The sequence below is a fragment of the Colias philodice genome, chromosome 11 (assembly GCF_061535455.1).
Source record: "Colias philodice isolate Cphi_HAF_F1 chromosome 11, ilColPhil1 Martin Lab GWU primary, whole genome shotgun sequence".
Lineage (NCBI taxonomy): Eukaryota > Metazoa > Arthropoda > Insecta > Lepidoptera > Pieridae > Colias > Colias philodice.
The window spans coordinates 6,597,931-6,623,926 of NC_143096.1; the positions used below are offsets into that span (position 1 = coordinate 6,597,931).

Below are 25,996 nucleotides of genomic sequence, written 5' to 3' on the forward strand. Positions count from 1 at the left end.
TTTTTACCCAATTATTATTGCTTCGTAAATTTGCTGTAGGAATAATAATATGATATATTATAATCCATAAAAAAACCAGGAATAGGTTCCCTATCTATTGATAAAGCCTAGAATACTTAATAGTAGCTAACGCTAGATATAGTTTAAATACAAGTTCAGGGATTATATCTGTTTTTGAGTTTTTAAATAAACACATCAAGTTATTAAGGTGCAATAAATATCTGCTAGCATAATTTTGAACTCTACTTACAATAGTTTATGAATCAACATCAAATGCTGATGATATTTGGCAAAGATCCAAATGGAGATTTATTATGAATGTCAGACAAAGTTTTTTCTTAACAATTAGATAATCAAGTACAATTATAGGCTCCCAAAGAATCATCAAGCATCGGTTTCATATTTAACGGAATAGACAAGCAGCCTTGACCTTTATTCTAACCATTCATAACATTTACAAAGAGACTCAATATTAAATGAACAAAAAACTTATAAACTCTTGAGTTTCATTTGTTTATTAAAGTTATTTTTGGTTTGATGAGTTGCTGATATTTTTGCTTATATGATGTCTAATATGTTTTATGTATGTATATGATGAATAATAAATGTATGATATGAATATAATTAGTATCGACAGTTCTCAAATTTTAATCTAGCCAACATTTTCATTCTATCTAAATCAGAGGAGCAGTGATATCTATATAAAACATTATATATAATTTCCTCCTTTAAAAATAATATTATTTCTTTCTCATTTCTTTAAAAGACAATATGATAAATGTAGCACTAACTATCTTCATAACTAATTTAAAAGCGTTGATTACTAAGAGTTTTTTCACTAATAATAGCACAAGAAAAACTCAATTCAACACATAATAACAATATTGCATTGCGCATGCGGAAAAACAAATTTTATATTAACATTTATGACGTTCTATAGTTTAAAATGAATAGTATGAAATAATTTACTGTTATGAAGCATTCGCGTGTATTGTAATTTCATACAATGGCCCACAACTCTACAATTGACTGTTTCTACATTTGCGCACCCAAGTGTGTAATATTTTATGAATATGTATATGTAAATATCCCCTTAATCTGGTATTCACTGGACGTTTAAACAATGAGTTTTATTGATAAAATATATAATTATACACCTGAATAACTTCAACGCATGCACGAGAGTCTCTGCTCTCTCGTGCCTGTGCCTAAAGTCTTTACATTAGAGAGCTTTTAAGGTAAAGGTTGTATATATACAAAAATTAGTTAACTAATTATTTCTCATTCCTAGGTTGAATTCTTAGTATTGTAAATTGACTACTTTTCTTTTTTTATTTGAATTCTGTGTCTTAATCTGTTCTACGTCTGAATTTGGAGTCGGTTTTTTGTTAAAAATTATTATTGACGACAGAATATAGTTTTATAGTGTAATGTAAAATGGAGTAGTGTGCGTATAAAATGTATGTTTCAATGAAAGCTTGCAGGCATTGAAACGGAATTGAATGGCATTCTTGTAGTTATGGGTGCTCTTAAGTACCTAGTTGATATCCCCACTAACGTAACGTTGATTGAACGTTAACGTGGACTACACGTTATAAGACAGCGTTTGGGTTATTATCGTACAAAATTATAACAGTAATGCCATAAAATATATTATACTCTAACGCGACGTTTGTATTGTGTTTGTATGCTATCAAATTATAGAGAAGGAATTATTAACCATTTTAGTTAGTGAAATTAATTATGTATGTCGCGTATTGCACATTGCTATATTATAACTATACGGTGTAATAATTTGTTTATACATATAATATGACATATCAATTTCATTAACAAAGATTTCAAGAATAGTTAATTTTTCATTTATTTGCACTTTAGCTCGGAGAAAATATAATAGATAATATAATATTATTTGTGATCTTAAATTTATAATTATTAAAATAAATTATAATATTGTGTTATCTGCAAATTAATCTCTGACATACGTCATAGCATATATACAAAATTTTCCCATAGTATTTTTCAACAGCAGTTAGGACGAAGTTAAAAGGAAATATGTATATGTTTTTCAAGTTTCATTCTGTATGAAACAAAGTGGCAAGTTTTGAATGTAGGTTAAAAGATTATACTCCAGACATAACAAACAATTTACACAATTTAAGAAATCCCTGTAACATTTTCATGTGTCTCCTCAAATAAACTGCTTGCACGATTGTGATTAACACCTTGCTACGTCGATGAAACCTCGATGTCACATTGTCAATACAATGCAATATTTATAGCGGTACATTCGGCAAGTGAATATAGACGCTCAGAACTACTCCATCAATCCATACCTTCAAGTCAAGAAAAAAACCTCAAAATGATGAAAATTGTAAGTTTATTTTTAATACTTTTAAAAACTGTTAAGTAATTTACGTAAGAAACAAATGCTTCATAAGCTTATTTGAAGATTTAAATGAAAATTCTTTTAGAATCATGAATTAAAAATTGACAATTACCTATAAAAATTTTATAGTTACTCTTACTCAGCTTTATTTGACATCATTTTACATGGATTCGCACTAGATCATTATTCACTGGCTTGATAAATTAATTATTAACCGTAGGTATAACTAACTATAAAATTACTTAATGAACTCAAATATATTGAAATTAATGATACAGCATAATGATCTTGTCTTAATTGATTGTGTATTCATTTATAAGATTTGAATCCCTGAATAACTTTTACCATTTAGGATATAACTTATTGTTCTTTAGATCTATGTAAAAAATACAACATGTAACAAGACTAACAAGCATGTAACGTTAAACGTCAGTATAATATATTATATGGTATGCATGTACCAAGGACAAAGTAGGTTCTGATAAAACCTGGGAAGCTTCTAAAAGGAGGGACTTTTATAACCTTTCTGGTATATTCGGGAAAATACCCAACATATTTTTTTATATATTTATTTTCAGACAATCTTCGCTTTAGCCGCTTTCGCATTTGTGTGCGCGCTACCCCAGGACCAACAACCGCAACAGGCGCCTGTAGAAATTGTTAAGCAAGACTCGGAAGTTGATATCAACGGATACAATTTCGAGTGAGTAACGTTTTAAGAAATATTTTTTTCATTACGTATTACTTATATTAATAATTCGGAGTTATTTTTTATAACGTACATATATTATAATTATGATGATATTTTTCAGAATTGTCTTTGCTCAATAATATATACTGTATATAATTTTCAGCAGTAACATATAATATCATAAAGCTTATACATATAGTATTATCGTTACACGCTTTTTAAAATTCAGTGAAAATAGAATAGACCGTACGTTTCTTCTTCGTTACTTATGTTAATCCTCGAGTGTTTATGTTAATTGCTCATAAAACAAATACGTTAATACTAAGCGTTAATAGATCTGTCGGAAGCAATCATTATTGTATTATCTGTATCGGTTTATTATTCTAATATTTGAATAAATATATGTTAAGTATAAATATGTAAATACATGACATACATTACGATATATATTGTCTCACGTCAATATTGTATAAGTCACAAATATTACTCATGCAAAAATTTGTAACCAAAATAAGCCATTCAAACTAGATTCATATTGACGACACAACTAGTCAAGTTTATTGAACCCATTAAACTAAATCTGGTTTCAGGTTTGAAACGAGTGACGGAACATCGAGACAAGAGCAAGGTGAATACAAGAACGACACTGAGCAACAAGGTCTTTCTATTAAGGGAAGTTACAGATATGTTGCTCCTGATGGCCAGCACATCTCTGTGTCCTTCGTTGCTGACAAAAATGGCTACCAGCCCACCGAACACAACGGCGATGATGCCAAACCAGCTGATGCGCAGTCTTAAAACATCATGACCCTATCATATATACGCTAAAACCAAATAACGTAAGGTTAAGCTGCCATTTCCAAATGTTTATGTAACTGTTTTACAGCGCCTAATAGTACTATGTTTTTCGATACTTGTTGTGTTCATTATATTATTATCTTATAAATAAAACTTTCGTTAAGTCTAAATAAATGTATTTCATTTGTTAGTTTACAATATTATTATTAAAAAATAAATAATAATAAATAACCTATGTATTTTTTATAAAAAAAAACATTATGATTATCTAACATTTTATATTGTACTCAACAGTAACATAAAAAACTTGACATACTTGGACTCAAGCAAGCATCTCTATTATAGGAATGATGAATTAGATAGATAATACCAGCGGAAAAAAAATGTGGATACTCAAAAAGTATTAACAGCATCAAGGAACGTCGTAGATTTTAATTGATGAAGAATGTATTATATACCAAAAGGGTATATAAATTACTACTATTATTAACTAATTAATTATTAACTATTATTAACTAAGTAATTTGTGGAATTCTGCTCAATGGGACTTATAATTTAGGATACGCTAAGTTTTCGTCACCAGCTTCGCGCAACCAGCATTTATCAAAAAATAAAAATATTTGTTATAAAAATACTATTTCTGTGCAGTTAAAAAAACGAACCTAAGCTAACCCACCGTCTTATCCAAACCGATGATTATGCTAAATAACGTTCAGTCAAGACGTTGAACGTTACATTCAACAACTTGACGAGTTGTCCTATAGTCTTTCAATGAATTAATGTCGTCATTCAGTGACCACGCCAGTCAAATAGCAGATTCAACCACATGACATATATATTTTACTTGTAGAGTTTTAATAACTCAGGCCTTTGGGGCTCAATGGGTTAAACATTTATCTAATATTAAAAAAAATCTTTTGGGATTCTGAAAAACTATTGAGTAATGAGCATAGTAGACGGGGGGCGGATCGCTGATCTACAGGTAGAGTCACGTTGTCGCGACTGTATGTTAATAATAATTATAAAATAGAATAAATTAAAATGATCAATAGATCATAATCAAAGATTTAAAAAAAATAAATCCTCTTATATTGTAACTATCAACAGTGCTACATATTTTATTGTTATTTCTATTGCTATATATCAACATTCGGTTAGCTAAGTGAATTTAAATATAAAAAACCTACTTTAAATATAAATCGTGAATGTAATATTGGTTTTCTAAACATGATAATATGATTGCAATTATTCTATGGGTCCATGATTGCAATAAGTTTGACAAGTTGAAAACATTTAACAAAACATAAGAATATTGTACATTAAATTATCTGAATAATAATATGTTACAATGGTTTGCTTAAATAAACCAATTGGATTTTACGAGAGCACTCTATACTTATTTAAAATATTATAAAGCTGAAGAGTTTGTTTGGTTGAAAGCGCTAATCTCAGTAACTACTGGTCCGATTTGAAAAAAAAATTAGTGTTAGATAGACCATTTATCAAGGAAGGCTATATTTACGTAATATCTAGGAAGGAAGGCTATATTTACGTAATATCATCACGCTAAGACCAACAGGAGCGGAGCCACGCGGGTGCCACCGCGGAGCTCAGCTAGTTTTTTATTTATTGAAAATCTGGAAGACATCTCTTCCATTTTCTTCTATTAATTTGTTATTAAACAATATTAAAATTTCCCCTTTTTTGTAATAAGAAACGAAATTCAAATACCTAACGATTTCAGAGTTAAAACTTAGCTTTCAGCCCACGCCCGCAGTATGCGCCCGTGCTGTGTTTAAATAAAAAAATGATATACTGAAACCTTCCTCTTGGTCCACTCTATGTGCTTAAAAAACCTTTTCGAAATCCGTGTATTAGTTTTAAAAGTCTAAGCATACATAGGGACAAACAGACAGACAACGGAAAGTAACTTTGTGATTATTATAGAGATAGAATTATTCATTAATTTAAGTAGTCATTAATTTGTATAACGTTGTCTGTATTAAAAGTTCGATTTTTTTAATATTTTTCAATGAATAATATGAAATATCTGACAATAAGAAAAAAACAATTGAAACAAATCGAGTATCTAAGAGTACCTATCGTTTTCATAAAAACAATTATTCATAATATAAAACTCGTGACTATTAAAGTGTTAATATTGCATAGATATTTAAATGAGGTCAATGTATCTGTAGATGCTATGATAACAACATAATAAAAGCAACTGGTACGTAAATACCAAATGAATTCATACATTAATAATAGTAAAGAATTTTAACATCATCAATATTTATATTAAATGTTTTTAAAGTATTCAAAATAAGTTTGATAATGCTCTTTATTATGTCTACATTAGCACTAACGCCTAAGTTTCCCAAAAAGAGGATTTTATGTTATTCTTTAAACATTCTATTTTATTACTTTTTGTACCTTTGTATTAGGTAAACTTGACTAGGTCGATAAAAATAAATTCTTCACGAGTCAAAAGCTACATTCCTGAGACTTTTTTACGTTTTATGCGGATCTGGGCGGAGCTGAGGCGGCTAATCTAATACAAAAGATTTCATTCAAAATGTTTATTGAGGGATCTGTGGAACTATGCGTATTTCGGGTCTAAAGCCCTTGTCATCGGCGGTGTAGTTGACTTCGTACTGCAGACCATCAGGAGCTGTGTAGGAGTACGTTCCACTCACTCCTATACCTTGATGGTCACCAACGGTGATGAGGTTCGCTTGCTCCTTGCGAGACACGCCGTCACTTGTTCTGAACCTGGAATGTTAAAAAACAAAATTAGTATATTGCAAACGTTACACATAGGTAGCAATAATAATAGGTAAGGCATTTCAATGATCAACAATTTTTAAATAATGATAATTGTGCATTTACAATTTACATCCAACGAACATAGAGCTAGAGCTAGAGCAAGAGCATTCTTTCGTGATCTTTTAGTGTAAACGAAAACTCGTTTTCATCGCATATAATATTTTAGAATGCACTAAGAATAACGAAAGAATGCTCTACGCCTGTTTACACTCTAATAATTTGTCATAGTGGGGTTAATATGGAGGAGGAGCAGGAGCATTCGCTCGTTTGATATAAATGCACCATTATAGCATTGCAAATTAACCCAGTTTACTTTGTTTCATTATCATTAGATCTTAAGCTAGTATTTCTGCGAAAATTAACTTGTAATTTAGAGTAACATCAGTAACAATTTTAACTTTTTAACTCATTAAGCTATTGTTAATTATGTTGAATAAACAAATACTTACTCAAAATCATATCCATCCGCCCTTACAAATGATTTCTCATCTAGGATTTCCGCTGTTTCTTTTTGTTCTTGCGCCGCAGCCAAAACAATACATAGGAGTCCGAACAAAAATAATTTCTGAAATAATAAAATTCAAATTAAAAACATTTCAAAGAAAATTAAAACAGGAGAAAATACAAAAAACATACAATTCAAACTTACCGATGACATGGTCTATTTTTGTTGTTTTTTTTTTCTTTTTTTATTTAAACGCGTAGATGCATTTCAGATTTTCAGATTTGAATGATAGTGACAATGAAAATTTTCATCTTAAATACAATTTGTATTTGCTATAGTGCAATATATGAACAAATTATTGTAAACCTTCAGTGTTTGTAACATAATATGTGATAACTTGAACAAATTATGAAACTGTTATTTCAAGTAGCAGACACAAATGTATGAAGACTCTAATAAATATGTCCTAAATTTTATAACAAATAATATAAACATTCATATAGGTAACATTGTGTAAATATTTTTTAGGTTTTCATTTAGTTTTGCGCCGTCGCGTCACCTTGGAAATCCGTCAATGTGTTTAAAAATAATCAAAACCACATAACCATAATTGACTAAAGTTTAATACAAATCGAACAACAATAATTTAATAAATAAATAATGTCTTATGAGACGTTCAAATAAATAGAAATATTACATCCAGTCTTGTTAATCTTTTCCATTTTAATTTGTGGATAATGTCGTAGGTATTCTTAGGATAATTTCTTAATGATCGTTCGATAGCCTCTTCTTCCTGCTTTATAGGTCATTTCGTAGAGGTGCCCTTTGTCATCATACCATCGCACTGCACCTAAAACATCTAACGCCGCGTCCTTGGTACCAGGGTTTAAGATTTCGCCGTGCTCTGTCCGTGAAGATCCATCATTGGCGTCATAGCTGAAAATAGAAATTCAAAATATTATTGATTGCATTGCACTATATTTATGTACTTATTATAGTCGAATGCACGAATAGGTGACTCAAACCTAATTCAATTATCACTGTGTAATCAAAGATCGGTGTTATGTTGATAAAACCTGATGGATATTTATGCCATGGTTTAAGGCAAAGTATTAATATTAAATAAATGATGTTGCAGCATAAACATAGCATGTGAATTTGTAGATACAGAACCTAACAGTCATATTTAGAAATTAAAGAGATATAAAATTTATATTATTAATTATAATATATACTTATTTAAGATTTTATATAGTCACACCTAATTACGAGTGGAGGCATGACGTCAGGCGTCAGGTACGTTAAAACTATTTATGTAAATTTTGAAATATGAAAAATGGCAGAAATAATTTAAAAGTATGTATTTTGTGGGTGACGCAATCTTAGATAAGAACACGTTTAACGGTCAGACTTTTACCTACCTGCTCAAACAAAGTATAAAGAATGTACAATTGGTTCGTATCTAAATCTTAACCACATGGACAATATAGGTCTAGAAAATTTAAGTTCATTAATACAAACAGTTTAATTAACCTAAAACTACCAATAATTGCATGTGCATAATCTCAATAGAATGTACTTTCTTAAAATCATTTTATTCTATGATATTTTTGTAGGGATAGAACATATTTACGGATAAATTCAATGGAGTATATCTGTGCCTCCAGTGAATAAGGGAGTAAGACGAGTTATTCCCTTTGGTTTTTATTGCACCATTGGATTCAGCTCGTCAAAATACACAACATATCAAAAGGTCATATCTCTAGCTGCGTCCTAACCCATTTTTTCGAATGACCCAAACGGTATAAGTAGGGTGTGATTAACGGTATAAGTTACCTTATCCATCATTTTAGGCAATCGCAAAGGAACTATTCGTCTCGAGTCAAAAGTACCCACGAACACAAAGACGTATGTGTAGTTATACTTTTTGAATAAAGACTTAATTCATTTTGTTCCATCAGTCCTAACACTATTTTAGTATAAACGCATTTGTGTCATTTTTCTAACATGAGCATAAAGGAACAACTCTTTTAGTGTCATTGGTTCAAGTGACGACATGAGACAGTTTGGCATTAATGCCGTGTTGCTATTGGTCTATTAATTGAATACTGCACAGAAACAACACACACTATTCCTTATTATTTTTAAATCGTTTTTTTCAATAAATCTGCAACAACAAATCTTTATATTTTTAAAAAAAAGGTATTTATCAGCTTGGGATACTAATATGGGCGTATTCAGAAAGAAAGCTTGAAACTTATAAGCGCTTATCGGCGCTTGTCATGTTCATATATTTTCCTGCGCGGGTTACCAGCACTGACAGGAAAATATATGAACATGACAAGCGCCGATAAGCGCTTATGTTTCAAGCTTTCTTTCTGAATACGCCCTATATTTCTATGGAAATTAACTATTTTTTGCAATAGATATTAAAAATACAGTTAACACATTAAGTGCATTTAATGATATTATACTCTTTGTTTATATAAATACAGAACGATAATTGAATCATCTAAAAAAGCCAACAAAAATGTTAAACTTATATTTTCTTCTTATAATTGGGTAAGTTTTTAAAAAATAACTCGTTTTTAATCTTTTTTAGAAAAAAATATCGAACTACAATAATCAAGACAATAATACTATAGTCTATAATAGTCGCATAAAAAAAAAGTATTTATAACCAGTCTTGACAATTATGAATATTGTTTTCTCCGCATATAGCGTTTTAGCCACTGTGCTTTGGTAATTTGCCTTTTTTATAGGAAAAAAATCCGCAATATCGATACTTCTTTGGTCCTGCATTTTCGTAAACATTTTATGGATACTCTGGTACCACATATTTTGAAAAAATTGGGCTATTGTCACGTAGAGTCTCTTCAAAGTGCGTGCCACAAGTCGTATTTGCATCCAAGGCACCTTCAAATCTGTGCTTAATCTTATATATAAAAATGAATCGCAAAATGTGTTGGTAAGCGCATAACTCGAGAACGGCTGAACCGATTTCGATGATTCTTTTTTTATTATATTCCTTGAAGTACGAGGATGGTTCTTATGTAGAGAAAACGTAAACATGTACCACGGGCGAAGCCGGGGCGGACCGCTAGTTTTTTCATAAAATCTTTGCGGCTCATTGTATTTTCTTTATTTATTTTATTTATTTTTTTTATTGTGTGATAGGGAAGCGCTTGACCACGATCTCGCCTGATGGTAAGCTGAGATGTGGCCTATGATGGAGCGCGCTTCCCTAGAAGGAAGCATTAGCATTTATCTACATTATTTTGATATTATATGATATAGAAATTGTTAAAATTCTATATCATGCCGTAAAATATCACCACTGACCACCTATAACTTTTCCTGTATTAACTGAACATACAGGAATATGGTTTTCGGGCTTCTCTTATCTCTTTATAGTGCTTGTATCCTCAATGTATACCACCATGACATTGTGGCGTTGCCACTTTTATTATCTATATTTTATTATGTGTGGCGTTCCGAAACGGAACGCACTTGATCGAATTTTAAATTGATTCGACGATAGTGAAAATGATTCACTAGGACAATAGTTAATACGCAAAACGCAATACGCAGTTGATACGTATTTAATACCAATACTCAATGATTGTCTCCTGCTAACCTGTACAGACTAGACTCATTGTGGTGACTGGTGAAACATTGTATAGCATTAACAACATAGTACTGTATTATTGAAAGATCGATTAAAGGTTTATTTTACAATCTACGACTTTCATTATACATGGGTAACAAAACCCCATAACATATTCGGTTTTACTCCGGACAACATCTTCAGCCACCCAATCCCTTTGCTTGAAGTCTAAATCCAGCGGAGGACAATAATCGTCATTTACTAAAATTGAAGGTTTTTCGTCCTAGTATAAAAGTTGTCTGGATCCCATTTTATAATTTATCTATAGTATAAAAATTATTCAAATAAATCACAAAATAAAAATTTGAAACAATTTTAAAAGTTACGAAAAGCCCAATTATACGTCAAAATGACGCACAACATCCTCTTTACAACCAAATGGCGGAATTTACATGGATGAGCCAACTATGTACTGCTAGGTCTCGACGGCTAATAAGTTGGTTCTGGATTTTGCAGCGATTCGATGGTAAATATAGAAGAGTTCATACGTCAAATTTACGTAGATTGGACTTCTAGGGTTAAATGCATAAATACCTAAATGATGTTTTGTTTTTATTATCTAATAACGATAAAAAAACCCGTTGATTTCATTCGTTTTTCAAGCTACGTGCATAGTTTTTCCACTAAAATGCCTCAATTGAGTCATAAAGTACACAAATTTCAAGCATAATAAGTCACATCATTTCTATAAAACCAAAACTGGCAATAATATAAGTCGTGTTGTGCGATTATGAACATAGTGCATAAGGGTATAAGTCGTTATATTGCAAAGAGTAAAAAAAAAATTATGTGAATACATTGAGTTATTCCATGAAGTACTCGTTCATAAGGCCACAACTACAAAAAAACACGAAAAAAGTATATTTCTGGGGTTGTTACAATATGTGTTCATATGTAAAAATATAGTCTAACATCATATCTTACACATACAAGCTTAAAATTTTGAATTAATAAAGATTTAGTATTGATATATAGTTTTTTGTCTCTCCTGAAAAGTGCTGTTTTTGAGTTATTCCCTTATTCACTGGAGGCACAGATATTAAGAGTGAACCACACTCAACTTGTATGCATTATTAATCATGGAATAAACATCTGAATAAAAAATAAAAATGTACATTATAAGTTAAAGAGTCTTTACTATTAAAACTATTAAAAGTATGCTGCACGATCAGATATTATAATGCTCAACTTGGCGTTTATTCAAATATTGCCAGTTGCATGAAGGTTGAAAATTTTGCCTTATACAAAATACTGGATAATATTTTAATATGCAAGTAGGCATATAAATTTTATTTAGTTATTATGATTATGTTATTATTTAAAAATTTATATTAAATATAAAACTTATTAAGTATGCAACTAAATATTTTTTTCTCGTTAAAGTCAACATGTTGCCAGGTCACACCTCATAAATTATTTTTAATGATTCTTGTTGCATTTAAATTTTATTATTTTCAATTCATCATACCTATAATATAAATTATAATATGTATTATAATAAAACTTTGTTAAATTGTCTGTGACACACATCTAACATGGCACTACATTATGTGGTCGGTTGTAAATTAAACTTTTTCCAGTAATGCATTTATGTTTACTTTCTCGTTATTACATTATGGGATATGTATTCAGTGCATTGGCTTGAATACAAATGGCGACATAGGACGACGATATAAGGACAATATACGTTTCACATCACAATTTTCATTGAAATGAGGGCAAGTATAAAATAACGGCTCTGTAAAGACATTGGAGCCACAAACGAACGCTCAACTTGAAGAAGGCGTAACACATTATTCAAGTATCAGTTTTTGTTCTCTACGCAATGTTGTCTCCGTTCTACTTTTTATAGTATCATTGTCGCACGATGCGGATTCATTAAACCTTTTATAGGCACGACATTTCAAAACTTTGACGTGACATGAAACAGTGGCTCGTGGCAGAACCTGACGAATTTGTCTTGGATGTCTTGGGCGAATACTTTCTACATATTTTAACAAAATTTATGCCCTTATCCCCAGGTGCTTATTAATATCCTTCACGTGATTTATTCTGTCCTATTGAACTTATGACCAATTCGTACAAAACTTACGGCGACCTTTATTTTACTTTCTTGGATAGTACTAATTTATTAGAAGAAAATTAAAAAATGTCCTCATATTAATGGTTTATTTCGATTAGTACGTTTAGGCGTACAACATGTTCAATTTGATAGTAATTAACGGCAATCGTCTTCAAATCTAAATGATCGGACCCAAAAGAAAAGATTAAGCGTGAGTAATTAGTAATTACTATGTTTTATTTTATCGTCGTTATTTGGCATTAGTAGTACCCATTTGCATGACTCACGCTTAATCTTTTCTTTTGGGTCCGATCATTTAGATTTGAAGACGATTGCCGTTACACCCACATAATGAGAATTGTCGCAATAAAATCAAGATTTATTGAGATTAAATATATATTTTATTGAAAAATAATTGGATTTGTTAAATAATTTAGATTTTATAGTCTATTACGGACATATAGATATTCGAACTGGCGTCTAAGTGGAGGAGATAATTTAAGATTATAAAAAACAAACTTAGGTATTCGTCGAGAAGAACCTACGTTTGTGAATGTCACCAAATTATTTAATGTTTGTTTGAAAACAAACGAATAACTTTCTTGTACATAATCCAATCACGTATTGGGCGTAATAAATAACTGCAAAAGTAAATAATTTGGAAAATCCAAAAGTGCACGCCTCATATTTTTTTTTAATAAATATTTATTAATTATTATTTTTGTTTATTTAATAACAATTAAACCACATCGAATCAGACCCTGAAAAATGAAAGGGTTCTATTCCTGAGCATACTCAAGCGTAAGAGAAAAAAAAAGACTCGATTAGTAAAGTATTTCGGTCGCTATCGTGTTAACAAGAAAAAGGATCCGCACATACAGACACACGGACGTCCAAGACAGAACTTTTTTAAACTGTTTTTTAACTAGTTTAAATAACAAAAATGACATCAAACATATCATGAACGTTAAAAATAGTGTTTTTTCTTAATATGTGTGTGTATGTATTATCTTACAAGTGCAATGTATGATACATAAAGACATTTTAAGTTTGAAAAATCAGATGTTTTGCGCGAAGTGACAGTAGTACCCACCTCAACGCTTCGCTTATGAGGCGTGCAATACAAAGTAGATAAATTAGCATAAGGCGCGACGTTCCACATTGTTTGTTCCGTTTTCGGCAAAGTTGAGTCACACCATCGCGCTGTGCTTTCCATTTCATCGGTTAAATTCAATAAATAATAACAAAGTGAATGCATACATAAATCTCAACACGGCTGTTCGAAAAAAAAACAGATTTATGACAATCACATAAAATGTTATGCCACTTGTAATGTCGTTAAATTCAGCTAATGGTGTGATTTCTCATCTTTATATGCCATTCATACACGTACTTGTATTTATATTATGTGCATTTAGTTATTGCTATGAGATCATAATGAATTGATGAGTATATTTCTATTTTTATTATAAGGCATTAGGTATTATTTAAAAAAAAAACTCTTAATTTTTAGCATTGATAAATAAAACAAGATTTTGTTTATACACAGATTTTCTTACGAATTGACCATGTAAGCTTGTAGGTCATGTTATCATAATACTAAATCTCCAGTTTCTGTTTGTATGTTTCTATGTGCGCCAATTACGCAAAAACCACTGGGCGGCATTTGATAAAATTGTATATGGTGATAGACCAATAGGTAGATACAACGAACAACCAATAGAGTCAACGTATTATTTGAAAAAAAAATCTAGGAGCAGAAAGATACATGTTACCATGGTAAAACAAAATACATACATGTAAATATGTAATTAAATGGGTGTCATTGGATAGGTTTAGAAATTGACAGAGAAATTAGAGGTTTCTAAATAGTTAACGACATATACGCAGACTTAGATAATCCACGAAGTACAAAAATTTTGTAGGACACGCAATCGAATCCACGGGCGGGAATATATTTTATAATAATAAACGTTTATTTAAATGAGCTTAGGCCAGGGCCGGAATAAGATCTGTATGGCCTCGTGACTAGTGAGAATTAATTTGTACTCGTAGATTGCGACAAAATAATATTTCGTTAGTTAGTTTGGACGGTAAGGTTATTGTGATCTCGGTAAGTTTACTTAATAGTTTAATTTTTATATTTTTTGTATCTGAGAATTAAGTTCTAGTTAAACAAGCTCCAAAAGAATGTCTTAATGTCCTATGATGAAATCCGGTCCTGAATCAAACACAAAAACACTTTTTTGTTGAAAACAGGTCAAAGAACTAATAATATCTAATCCCGGATTTATTTTAATTATAAAACAAAGATCACGTGTGAATAACATAATTATCTTAGAAACAAGGGTATTCAATTAGAGCTCGGTAATTATTTTGCAATTACATCATAAATAAGTTTGAAAGCCGGATGTAATTGCACGTTCAGATATTCATGTCCTATAAAGGCAATAAGCATATTCTCGTCCTTATGAAACACTGTAAATTTATGGTTAACTGCAAAAAATGTATCCAAACTTACAAATAAAAAAGGCAAAACTAACCGATATATCACCCGCTTCTCCTATTGCTTGTTAAATTTACAGCAAGTTGGCGATATTGTTAGCACAGAAATATTTCAGAATTTAGGCAAAGAAGAATGTTTATTTTTATCTCAAAACTGGAAGCGGATGAAATTGAAGGTGAAAGTTTGAATAAGGTGGAGTGTATTTATTATGTATGTTACATGATATTTATGGCAGTGAAAGATAATAATTTATCAAAAACATATTGACAACTATTTATTGTTAAGATAGCAAATCAAACAAATTATTGTGCATATTATATTGTAATAAATATAATAATGCTTTTTGCCAAAAGCTTTTTGAGAGAAAACTTTTACCTACTTTTGAATTACCTATGTTTTGTATTAAATTTGTTTTTTGAGTAGATTTATTTCCAGTACTTATGTTTTTGTTTAAATTCTTTTATTGTGGAACTGGTTTATGAAAAATATTTTATTTAAAATGACTAACTTTACATATTTTTAAAACTAGTTATGTAAATAAATAGACACCAAATTCGTTAACATTAAAAACAATTATGACATAATACAAAAGTCATAGAGGAATGTTATATTTGCATGAATTTGAATAAAGAAAGAGTGGTCTACATACTTTAATGAATTTTATTTGTATCTATATTATAAATAGATTTTTTTAAGGGAGGCATTTTTCAGTGTCGAGCATACACTAATAAATTTAGTAATAGATAATCTTTAGATATTAGTTTAGTTATTACTTATTAGTATGTAAATGTCACTGTATAGAATTGTAAGCATTCCAATCGCTGCCTTTTTGTCAAGTTTAACATTTAATTATTATTTTTAAACCTATAAAATGCAGATGTCATTGTTGAGTATACTAGGCTATAATATTTAAATAAAATAAAGATTAATTTTAAACTAACAAAGCTTTTTCTATTTCAATTAAAATTTTATATAAATAAGAAATATTTAATTAAATATATAAATATTTTTAATAAATGTTTAAATATTAAATCAAATCTATTGAAAACACAAATGCTTTAAAAATTAAAATTATAAAAATGTGAATATGAATATGTTTTCATCTCGGTCAAGTTCAAGGCTGGCGCTAGTTGTTTGTATTCAATGTAGTGCGATTTCATTTTAAGCTATACTGAATTTCTTATAAATGTTTGTTATTACGATGACAGTTTACTGGTATTTTGATAATAATTTGTTTGTATTATAGGAGTCAATATATTTTTTTAATAGTGTAATATTATTTCATACTTTAATTAGTTTTGAATTATCTATACATAGCTAGCTCAAAATAATATCTCAGATATTATACTTATTAAATTTTAATAGTTTATATGCAACTTGTATAGTATATAGAATATAGATGAAGAGACTTCGCTCTAGGTTTTTGTAATAGGTACCTATAAAGAATTTAATGAATTTATTACTTACTGAAATTTGTAGGAATTTGGCATATTGGCGGTTTCCATTTCATAGTTTAACACCTGTGGTCGCGTTTGGTTGTCGATGTAGGGAGTGCATCTGGCTGTAGCGAGCAAACATAGCCCAATAATCTAAAATGAATTAGCATTGCATTTTAACATCACATAAATTCACATTGACAATAACTGATTAGAAATATTATAGTCCATGAAGGTGCGGCTATAATATTATGATCTTTTAATGGTGTTTTTTTTTATTTGGAAAACCAGTTAGTGTAAACAGAGACAAAAAAAAAAATTATCGTTAATCAGCCACATTATTCTTTAGTATTTATAAGATTACGAAAATTCGCATAGATACATAAAAAAAGTTAAAATAAAAGACGAGTTGTTATTAAGAGTTAGACTAAGAGTTGTTATTAATTTAAAATGAATGTACAAAATTTGTATTTAATACTTCATACGTTATGTGATAAAAAATACTAAGCCTAGGCGTCATTTAAGTTAAGGCCGTTGTGACTTCATGAAATACTAATGACATTCACACATACAGTGACTGTGATTAAATATTATGCACCACAGTAATAACGTTTGCGACATCGCAGCGTTTGAAGGCATTGCAATATTCGGTAAGATCTTACAAAATATAATTTAAAGTTCAAATCACTAATGCCATATTCACTCAAATTATTATTTTATATTCACATAGGCGCACTCTTATGGGTGACATAGCATAGCAGAAAAAAGACAACACTATAATTACCAGAAATAGAGGTGACATGTTGGCCGACTAGGGAGACAACAACAGATGATTTCCTGGACAGACTATAGTCCGAATGTGCTAACGGTTTCGTAAGATCTCTTTATATATAAGGAGTCCCCGAACGCGCGCGCTGGCTGGCTGTATACGAAACGCGCGCTCTGCTCCGTTTGCACTAAAACTGAGCCAATTCTAGCTGTCCATTAACTTAAGATCGACACATGAATGGGCAGAGGATTTACCGAATTACGTCACGCAAGCAACAACACGTAATACCTAGGATTAAGAAACAATTTGCAACCACTAGGCGTAATCCACGCGGACCACTATAATGACTTTCCCGAATAGTCACCGTTTTACTACTATGGTTTTATAAAATATTTTACAATGCTGTTGTTTTATTGCACACAGCTTTGCACTCGTGTTTTGTTAGATAATTGCAGATGTTTTATGACTCCACAAACAGAGCTTTAATGAGTGCGGATGTTTACATAGGTACTCACGTAAAACACTTATGATCCGTCCGTTCTGAAAATCACAAGCAAACTCGGGTGTATGCTATTTTAATACATATTAAACGCCAAAAAATCAAAAAAATATTAATTTTGACCAGATTATAGTTGCTGCTCTGCATGCAGACAGGAATTTTAAAATAATAAATAAAATCCTATTTTTTAAATTTTCGGAAGTATAGGTAGGTAAAATGTGAATGTATATTGTAAAAAATAAGTAGGTATGAGGTACTTAATTAATACATATATACTGAATTATCTATGTCTATTCTTTAATTAGTACTTAATGAATTATTTGTATTATCTATTCTTTTTTTTTTAATCTTTTTGATGCGCCCTCGCTTTTTACCAATGTCTTACATGTCCTTTATTTTTATGGTTGCCTGGAAGAGATTGTTGCACGGTTGGTTGCAATTAAAGCGAATATTAAGGACCGTTCTATTATAGTTTTCTCAGTATATATGCCAACAGACTCTAGTCATAATTTAATTGAATTTACTGAGATTCTTAGTGAAATCAATGCTATTGTTGTGAGCAATGATGTTGAGTGTATATTTATTCTCGGTGATTTTAACGCTCATCCGCACGAGCTATTTTATAGAGAACTAATTAGCTTTTGTTCTGAGCAATCTTGGATTTGTGCTGATGTTTTAAAATTAGGCGAATCTGTAAATAACTATACCTTTGTAAGCGAGGCTCATGGGTGTAGACGTTGGTTGGACCATTGCATAGTTTCATTAACAGCGTGGCACACTATTACTAACGTGAGTATTAAAGAAGATGTGTATGTGTCGGATCATTTGCCGTTATTCATTACGTGTGATTTGGGTGTTGTAAGAAGTAAGAGTGTGATGCGTGACATGCCTCGCAGTAAAGTTAACTGGGGTGAAAGAAGTAACTCAGAAATTGATGCTTACCGGGAGTTATGTGATAGCAAATTAAAAGAAATTGATTTTCCCCATGAATTAATCAGTTGCAGTCACGGGTCATGTTCTTTGTCTGAACATATGCAAGTTCTGGATAGATTATACAATAACATTGTTCATAGTTTATCTGAATCTGCAATTTTATCTCATCCAGAACCTCAGCCAACGCGTACCCATAGGCCTAAAAAATTATGTGGGTGGAATAAACATGTGAGGAATGCTCACCGGGAGGCCAGGCTTAGTTATAGGTTGTGGTTATCACACCGGCGTCCACAGTCGGGGATTATCTATGATCAAATGTGCACCACTCGAAAAAAATTTAAAAGTCGTTTGAAGTGGTGCCAAGATAATCAAGACCAAATTAGGATGGATATATTAGCCGAACACCAAGCTTCTAAAAATTTTATACAATTTTGGAAATCTACTCGAAAACTAGATGCTAAGCCGGGTCTACCTGTGAGTGTGGGTGGGAAGAATGATCCAAGAGAAATCGCTATGATGTTCAAGGATCATTTTACAGTGAAATCACCTCTTGGACCACCTAATACAGTAGTGGATGCGGGGTCTGGAGGGCGTGGAGATGAACCTCTGTTTCATATTATATCTTCAAATGAAATTAAGTCAATTATTAAGAATATGAGCAAAGGTAAGTCTCCAGGTCATGACGGACTCAGTATCGAGCATTTAAAATACGCGGGTTGTCATCTGCCTAAGCTACTCTCGATGTTTTACACACTATGTATAAGGCACTCCTATCTGCCAGCAGATCTCATGAAAACAATCGTTGTACCTATTTTAAAAAATAAAACAGGTGACATCTCCGACATAGGAAACTATCGTCCCATATCTCTCGCTACGATTTTGGCTAAGGTTTTGGACAGTGTGCTTGATGCGAGATTAAACAATTTTTTGGACTTACACGATGCACAGTTTGGTTTTCGACCTGGACTTTCCACTGAAAGTGCAATCTTAAGCTTGAAGCACACTGTCCAATACTATACCAAGCGTAAAACACCAGTGTACGCTTGTTTTCTAGACCTTTCCAGGGCGTTTGACCTAGTGTCGTACGATGTTTTATGGAATAAGCTGGAGGGTAGGGGTTTACCAGTTAGCATTCTTAATGTCTTTAAGTATTGGTATGCCAACCAACGTAATATTGTAAAATGGTCTAACGCTTTTTCCGAATCGTATGTGTTAGAATGTGGTGTAAGACAAGGGGGGCTGTCGTCGCCTAAATTGTTCAATCTTTACGTAAATGGCCTTGTTGTCGAACTCAGCAATATGCGGGTTGGTTGCCGGATCGGAGGTATAAGTTGTAACAACATAAGTTATGCCGATGATATGGTATTGCTGGCTCCGACTGCAAGCGCCATTACTGAGATGCTCAAAGTCTGTGAGACATATGTAGCTGCTCACGGTTTGCGTTATAATGTGGCTAAATGTAAATGCATTGTTTTTGGGGACGTTGGTAAGCATAGGAAATGTACGTCTGAGATATCTCTTAACGCGATAACAGTTGAAAGAGTTAAAGAGTTCAAGTACCTCGGACACATGCTTACTGATGACCTCAAAGATAATGTAGATATCGAACGTGAGCGTAGGGCATTGGCGATCCGAAGTAATATGTTGGCCCGTAGATTTGCCCGTTGTAGTAATCCAGTGAAAATCACGCTTTTTAAAGCCTACTGCCAGAATTTCTACACGGGTAGTCTATGGTTTGACTATACTGATAGATCGCTTAATGCCTTACGTGTCATGTACAATAATGCGTTTAGAATGCTGTTGGGACTGCCTCGCTACTGCAGTGCGTCTGGAATGTTCGCTAATGCGCATACTGACGATTTCTGGGCGATAATACGCAAAAAAACAGCGTCTACATTTGATAGAGTGCGGCGCAGTCGCAACAGTCTCTTGATGGTAATTTCGGAGAGATATATGTCATCTTTCATGGGACACTTTGTGCGTAAACTTGTCCATTCAAAGCGACAGGTTTACGCATAGGGTGCCCCGTCAACTGATGATAGTACTTTAATATTGTACCTACTAACATTAGCTTTTAAGTCACGTACTAACATTAATGGATCCCTGTCATCTAATTGTTTAAATAAATAAATAAATAAATAAATAAATAAATAAGGCCGCCTATTGTACACTTTCCAATTTTATGTATTCTCTTATTTTAAATTCCTGTTATACGTACAATAAAGTGTCATAAATAAATACTTACATATTCAAATTATAAATAGGCAGGTAAGGCTCCATTAAAGTTTACAGCGTACCTAATCTTTTCGTTCATTGATTTAATTTATTGATGTATCGTGATCTGAATGGTTAATATTTTATTGGCACTTTCTCCGCAGTGTGTACATATTTATAATAAGGTAAAAGAAACGGCAAAAAATGCGAGGAACAGTTATTTTTATTGAAGTAACCGACGACAATCAAAGTAAATTATTAAAACATTTAATTACATTTCACAGAAAAGTTCACTGCATCAATTATAAGCACCCAGTGAATGGAATGATTGAGCTTGATTTTAGCATAACAAAAACCTAAATTATATGATTTTTGTCCTGTAAGGACTCAAAGCGATATTCGGTTTTTCCAAAAAGAAAGGTTTCCAGTATATTTAACCGTTAGATGCAGCGCGGGACGTCTAAATTTATTCATCGGAATGTGTTTATAAAATATGAATACAAGTTTAAAATACATTTTATTATGATATATAACTTTCGTTGTTGTGCAATATTTTTGGTAAGGTATTGATAATTTATTCGCTTATAATCAAATGTGAATAGCCTTCCTTGATATTTTTTACTTCCATACCTAATTGATATTTATTTGATATATCTACTACAATTCGTAAAGCTTTTGTACAAATAAACGACTTATAAGTAATATTATTTACACTTAATGTAATTCCTTACTAGAATGAGTGAAGTAGTCCATTTTTGGGAAGTGTTAATTATTATTCACCTAAAAATGTTTCGTGGGTTTTCACGAAAATTAATAATGATGAATGTCATTTCAGGATATAGGTATTATGTGTTTTAGTTTGGAGAGGTAAGTTCAATAAAACATTTGAATGCATGATATAAAAAAGGTTCTTATTTAAAGAGAAAATCCTCTATTATTTGAAACCCATTTTAATAAGAAATGAAATCATAATATTTAAAATTATGTAAATTACGATGCACTAAAATGGAATTCAAATAGGACCACATTTTGAAGATTATCATTTTTATGTGTACATATCTACATGGCTAGTTGTAGATATAGTTAAGCTGTTTAGACAACATTTTTTTTAGTCAAATGAAACACAATGTTATAGCGACCATAATCCTATATTTAAATTGATATCTCTTCATGATTGATTAAATTGATCTACCTACTCATCAATAGTGTAACTATTGAAGAAGAAGAAGTGAGATCACGTCTTCTTGCGCACTCGGTTGGTTTAAGATTTTTTGTAATTTCAATGTCTGCTTATTATAAGTTTAGGGGAATATGAAAAAATAAACTATTTTTTTCTGCCAACACCTCGTATTAAAAAAAAACCTAATTCTTCTTCTTCAATAGTTACACTATTCCAAAACATAGAATCTTTTCACTGTTAAAGCCTATACACTTATACAGGTATAAACAATTAGGTAATAAAAGAAGAAAAATGTTATGTTGTCCTTTATAACAGTTATCTTTTCTTTTTTAATGTTATTGTTTACTTACTAAAATGAAGTTCTTATCAATCCAACAAATCGTCATGTTCCCGGTAAACAAGGTTGACATGAAGGCACTGCACTGCATTTATAACAATATAATGTGCATCTTTATGTTTAAGACTTTTATTAGAATGTAAAAATAAAAAAAGTAAACAATACACAGGAACATGTAGATTACGATAATACCGGGAATAAGAATGAACACTTATTACGAAATATTGCTTGATTCATTAATATTATAACATCTACATAATATATCTTATTAATAAAAAAATCATAGATTTTAAACTGCAAACGTAATAAGAATTAGTTAACAGGTAAGTAATAATGTTACAAACTTATTACATGGGTTTCCTAATAAATAAATATTTATAAAAATCGTTACTCAGATTCAGATATGTTTTTAGGTATGACATCGACGAACAACATAGAGCTATTCCAGTATATTTCATAGGCCATAGACCATTTTACCAAAATTAGGCGTCGTTGGTACTTAAATGAAATAAGTGTTTAAATAAATAATGCTTTAAAATAATAATTTCCTTCGTAGTTAGTCCTGTTAACATATTTCATATATTTTTTTTATGTTCAAACTTGTTGGAGATTATAAAGCGGGTAGATTAATTGATTAAAAATGAGAAACTGTATACTGTCTTCAATTAATACAGCAAAATACGTTAGAATATTCCTTTGGCCTTTAATTATGATAGCCCAATTAATAGTGAAAGTCGACATATACCAAAATGCGAGTATAAATTGACAGTCCGTTATATAGACAAGGCAATCAGTTTTCCCCTCAATTTGTTAATTTGTTGATAAAGTTAACTACAAGTCTTCAATCACGCAATATTTTTGGAGAATCGTCTATAATTGTCAGTGTTCAAAATTTGCAACGGTATGATGAAAAATTATTTTTATATGTTAATAAAATCTTGTATCATAGAGTCTGGACATTTGATTAAGAAAATTGGGGATTCAAATGTCCGAAGACTCTACATATCCAAATAAATATAATACATAGTACAGCTTGTGTGATGTTATAATATAATCTCCAGTAGACGCGATTTCATCTGAAAGTTCATATCTCTTGCAGGAACGGTGTGACATAATATTATGTTATAATAACTCTGTTTCTCGTCCCTAATGGCGGCTCCATATTAGTGCCGTGAAGCTCCGTGAACAGGCGTGAACGAGAATGTCACTAATGTGGACAGATTTCCCGATGTTCACGTGCATTTGACTGATCTGTTGGCTTAGTTGGTAGTCACCCTGCCTTCCAAACTGAGGTCGTGGGTTCGATGCCCACCCAGGGCAAATATTTATGTGAGAACATAGATGTTTGCTATGTGTCTGGGTGTTAATTATCTATATAAGTACCGTATTTATTTAAAATTACATTTGTTTGTATGTTTATCAGCCATTTGGTTTCCATAACACAAGCAAAAGTATGGGATCAGATCATGCCGTGTGTGGAAATGGTACTGAAAATTTTCGTACCTATTCCCGAACAGAATCAGGATTTTGTCCCTCGATAGTGTTTGCGCCTCCTTCACGGCACGATTGTGGAACCGTCATTACAATTTTCGAGCATTTCACTCCCTTGTATTCCATGTTCGTCCATTATACATATACGACTTCACCAAATTGAATAATTATATATTTTTAACCGACTTCCAAAAAAACGAGGAGGTTATCAATTCGGCCGGTATAATTTTTTTTTTTTTTTTTTTTGATGTATGTACACCGATTACTCCTAGGTTTCTTAACCGATTTACGTGATTCTTTTTTTGTTCGATGCGGGATGGTGTCGAATTGGTCCCATAAAAATTTTATTCGGATAAACCCAGTAGTTTTTATTTTATGAGCATTTTTGTCTGTACTCGATGACTTCATTGAAATGTAGCAAGTAACTTTGATTCACTTCCCGGTAACCGATTGAGCTGAAATTTTGTATACTTATGTAAATTGGATAGCGATGAAACATTATCATAGACATAGAGCTGATTTGATGATGGAATCGGAAGGTGGCCTTAGGAACTCAGTAATATATTGACTCAATTATATCGAGATTGGGCTCGTTTGATTCGTGTTGATAAATACACTAAAAAGTATTAAATAAAAATAACTGCGTTAAAAACAACCGCCTTCATAAACAGAAAAGTAAAAAATAAAAAAGATTTGATATTATTAATTACTACATATTATTTAGATGTGCTATTTATTAAATAGGTTTGAAGTCGGTGCCAAACACTAGTATTAAGCCCGTGCACCGACATCAAACCTTTTTAGTAAATAGCACATCTAAATAATATGTAGTAATTAATAATATCAAATCTTTTTTATTTTTTACTTTTCTGTTTATGAAGGCGGTTGTTTTTAACGCAGTTATTTTTATATGTGTTCGTTATTTTAAGGTTTGTATGAGAAAATGAAATAAAATCTTAAAAAATTATATATCTATCTGGATAGAAATGGAGTAAACAGGTTGTTTGTAATATCAAATAAAACCGGCCAAGTGCGAGTCGGGCTCGCGCACAAAGGGTTCCGTAGCAGCAAATATAATAAATTACAGTTAAATCAACCTATCTCAAAAACTATAAGAGATACTTTGATCAAACCAAAAATCGTTGAAAGAGTTAATTAGCATGCATCACCTCTATTTTTTTTAGAATTTTATACCCCGTAGTTATAAAAATAGAGGGGGGGGGACATACTTTTTACGACTTTGAGAGCTGATATCTCAAAAACCGTTCACTTTAAGAAAAATGTTTTTTAGAAAACTTTATATCATTTTAAAAGACCTTTCCATTGATACCCCACACGGGTATGTACATCGAAAAAAAAAATTTCATCCCTCAGTTACATGTATGGGGGGCCCCACCCCCAATTCTTTTTTTTACTATTTAGTGTCATATTTTTGTAGCGGTTCATACAACACATATTCCCATCAAATTTCATCACTGTAGTACTTATAGTTTCCGAGTAAATCGGCTGTGACAGACGGACAGACGGACAGACGGACAGACGGACATGACGAAACTATAAGGGTTCCGTTTTTGCCATTTTGGCTACGGAACCCTAAAAAAGGAGGAAGTACCCAATTCTATTGTATTTATTTAGGGTTTGTACCTCAGAACTCCCGTCAGGGTAAACTGATTACGATGATTCTTTTCTTATTTATCCTGCAGTTCAGAGCATTGAAAGGCAGTTTAGTTTTTAGTTAAACAATAATTATTAT

At 31.4% G+C, this 25,996-nt stretch overlaps 3 protein-coding genes across 3 annotated transcripts; 1 reads left to right on the top strand and 2 right to left on the bottom strand.

Moving 5' to 3' along the window:
* The first annotated feature begins 2,269 nt into the window (after window positions 1-2,269).
* Window positions 2,270-4,052, top strand: LOC149484668 (endocuticle structural protein SgAbd-6-like). The gene is made up of 3 exons (XM_089700381.1): window positions 2,270-2,374; window positions 2,968-3,092; window positions 3,671-4,052. Exons 1-3 carry the CDS (start codon window positions 2,363-2,365, stop codon window positions 3,876-3,878), a joined length of 345 nt encoding a protein of 114 aa, XP_089556507.1. The 5' UTR covers window positions 2,270-2,362; the 3' UTR covers window positions 3,879-4,052.
* A 2,390-nt stretch (window positions 4,053-6,442) lies between these two features.
* Window positions 6,443-7,438, bottom strand: LOC149484669 (endocuticle structural glycoprotein SgAbd-5-like). The gene is made up of 3 exons (XM_089700962.1): window positions 7,354-7,438; window positions 7,154-7,269; window positions 6,443-6,650 (listed from the first exon to the last, which is right to left on the bottom strand). Exons 1-3 carry the CDS (start codon window positions 7,360-7,362, stop codon window positions 6,458-6,460), a joined length of 318 nt encoding a protein of 105 aa, XP_089557088.1. The 5' UTR covers window positions 7,363-7,438; the 3' UTR covers window positions 6,443-6,457.
* Window positions 7,439-7,750: 312 nt separating this feature from the next.
* On the bottom strand, window positions 7,751-17,776 carry LOC149484670 (larval cuticle protein 65Ag1-like). Its single transcript, XM_089700961.1, has 3 exons — window positions 17,605-17,776; window positions 16,852-16,973; window positions 7,751-8,085 (listed from the first exon to the last, which is right to left on the bottom strand). The coding sequence occupies exons 1-3, from the start codon at window positions 17,620-17,622 to the stop codon at window positions 7,902-7,904; spliced, it is 324 nt and encodes a 107-aa protein (XP_089557087.1). The 5' UTR covers window positions 17,623-17,776; the 3' UTR covers window positions 7,751-7,901.
* Between the last annotated feature and the right edge of the window lie 8,220 nt (window positions 17,777-25,996).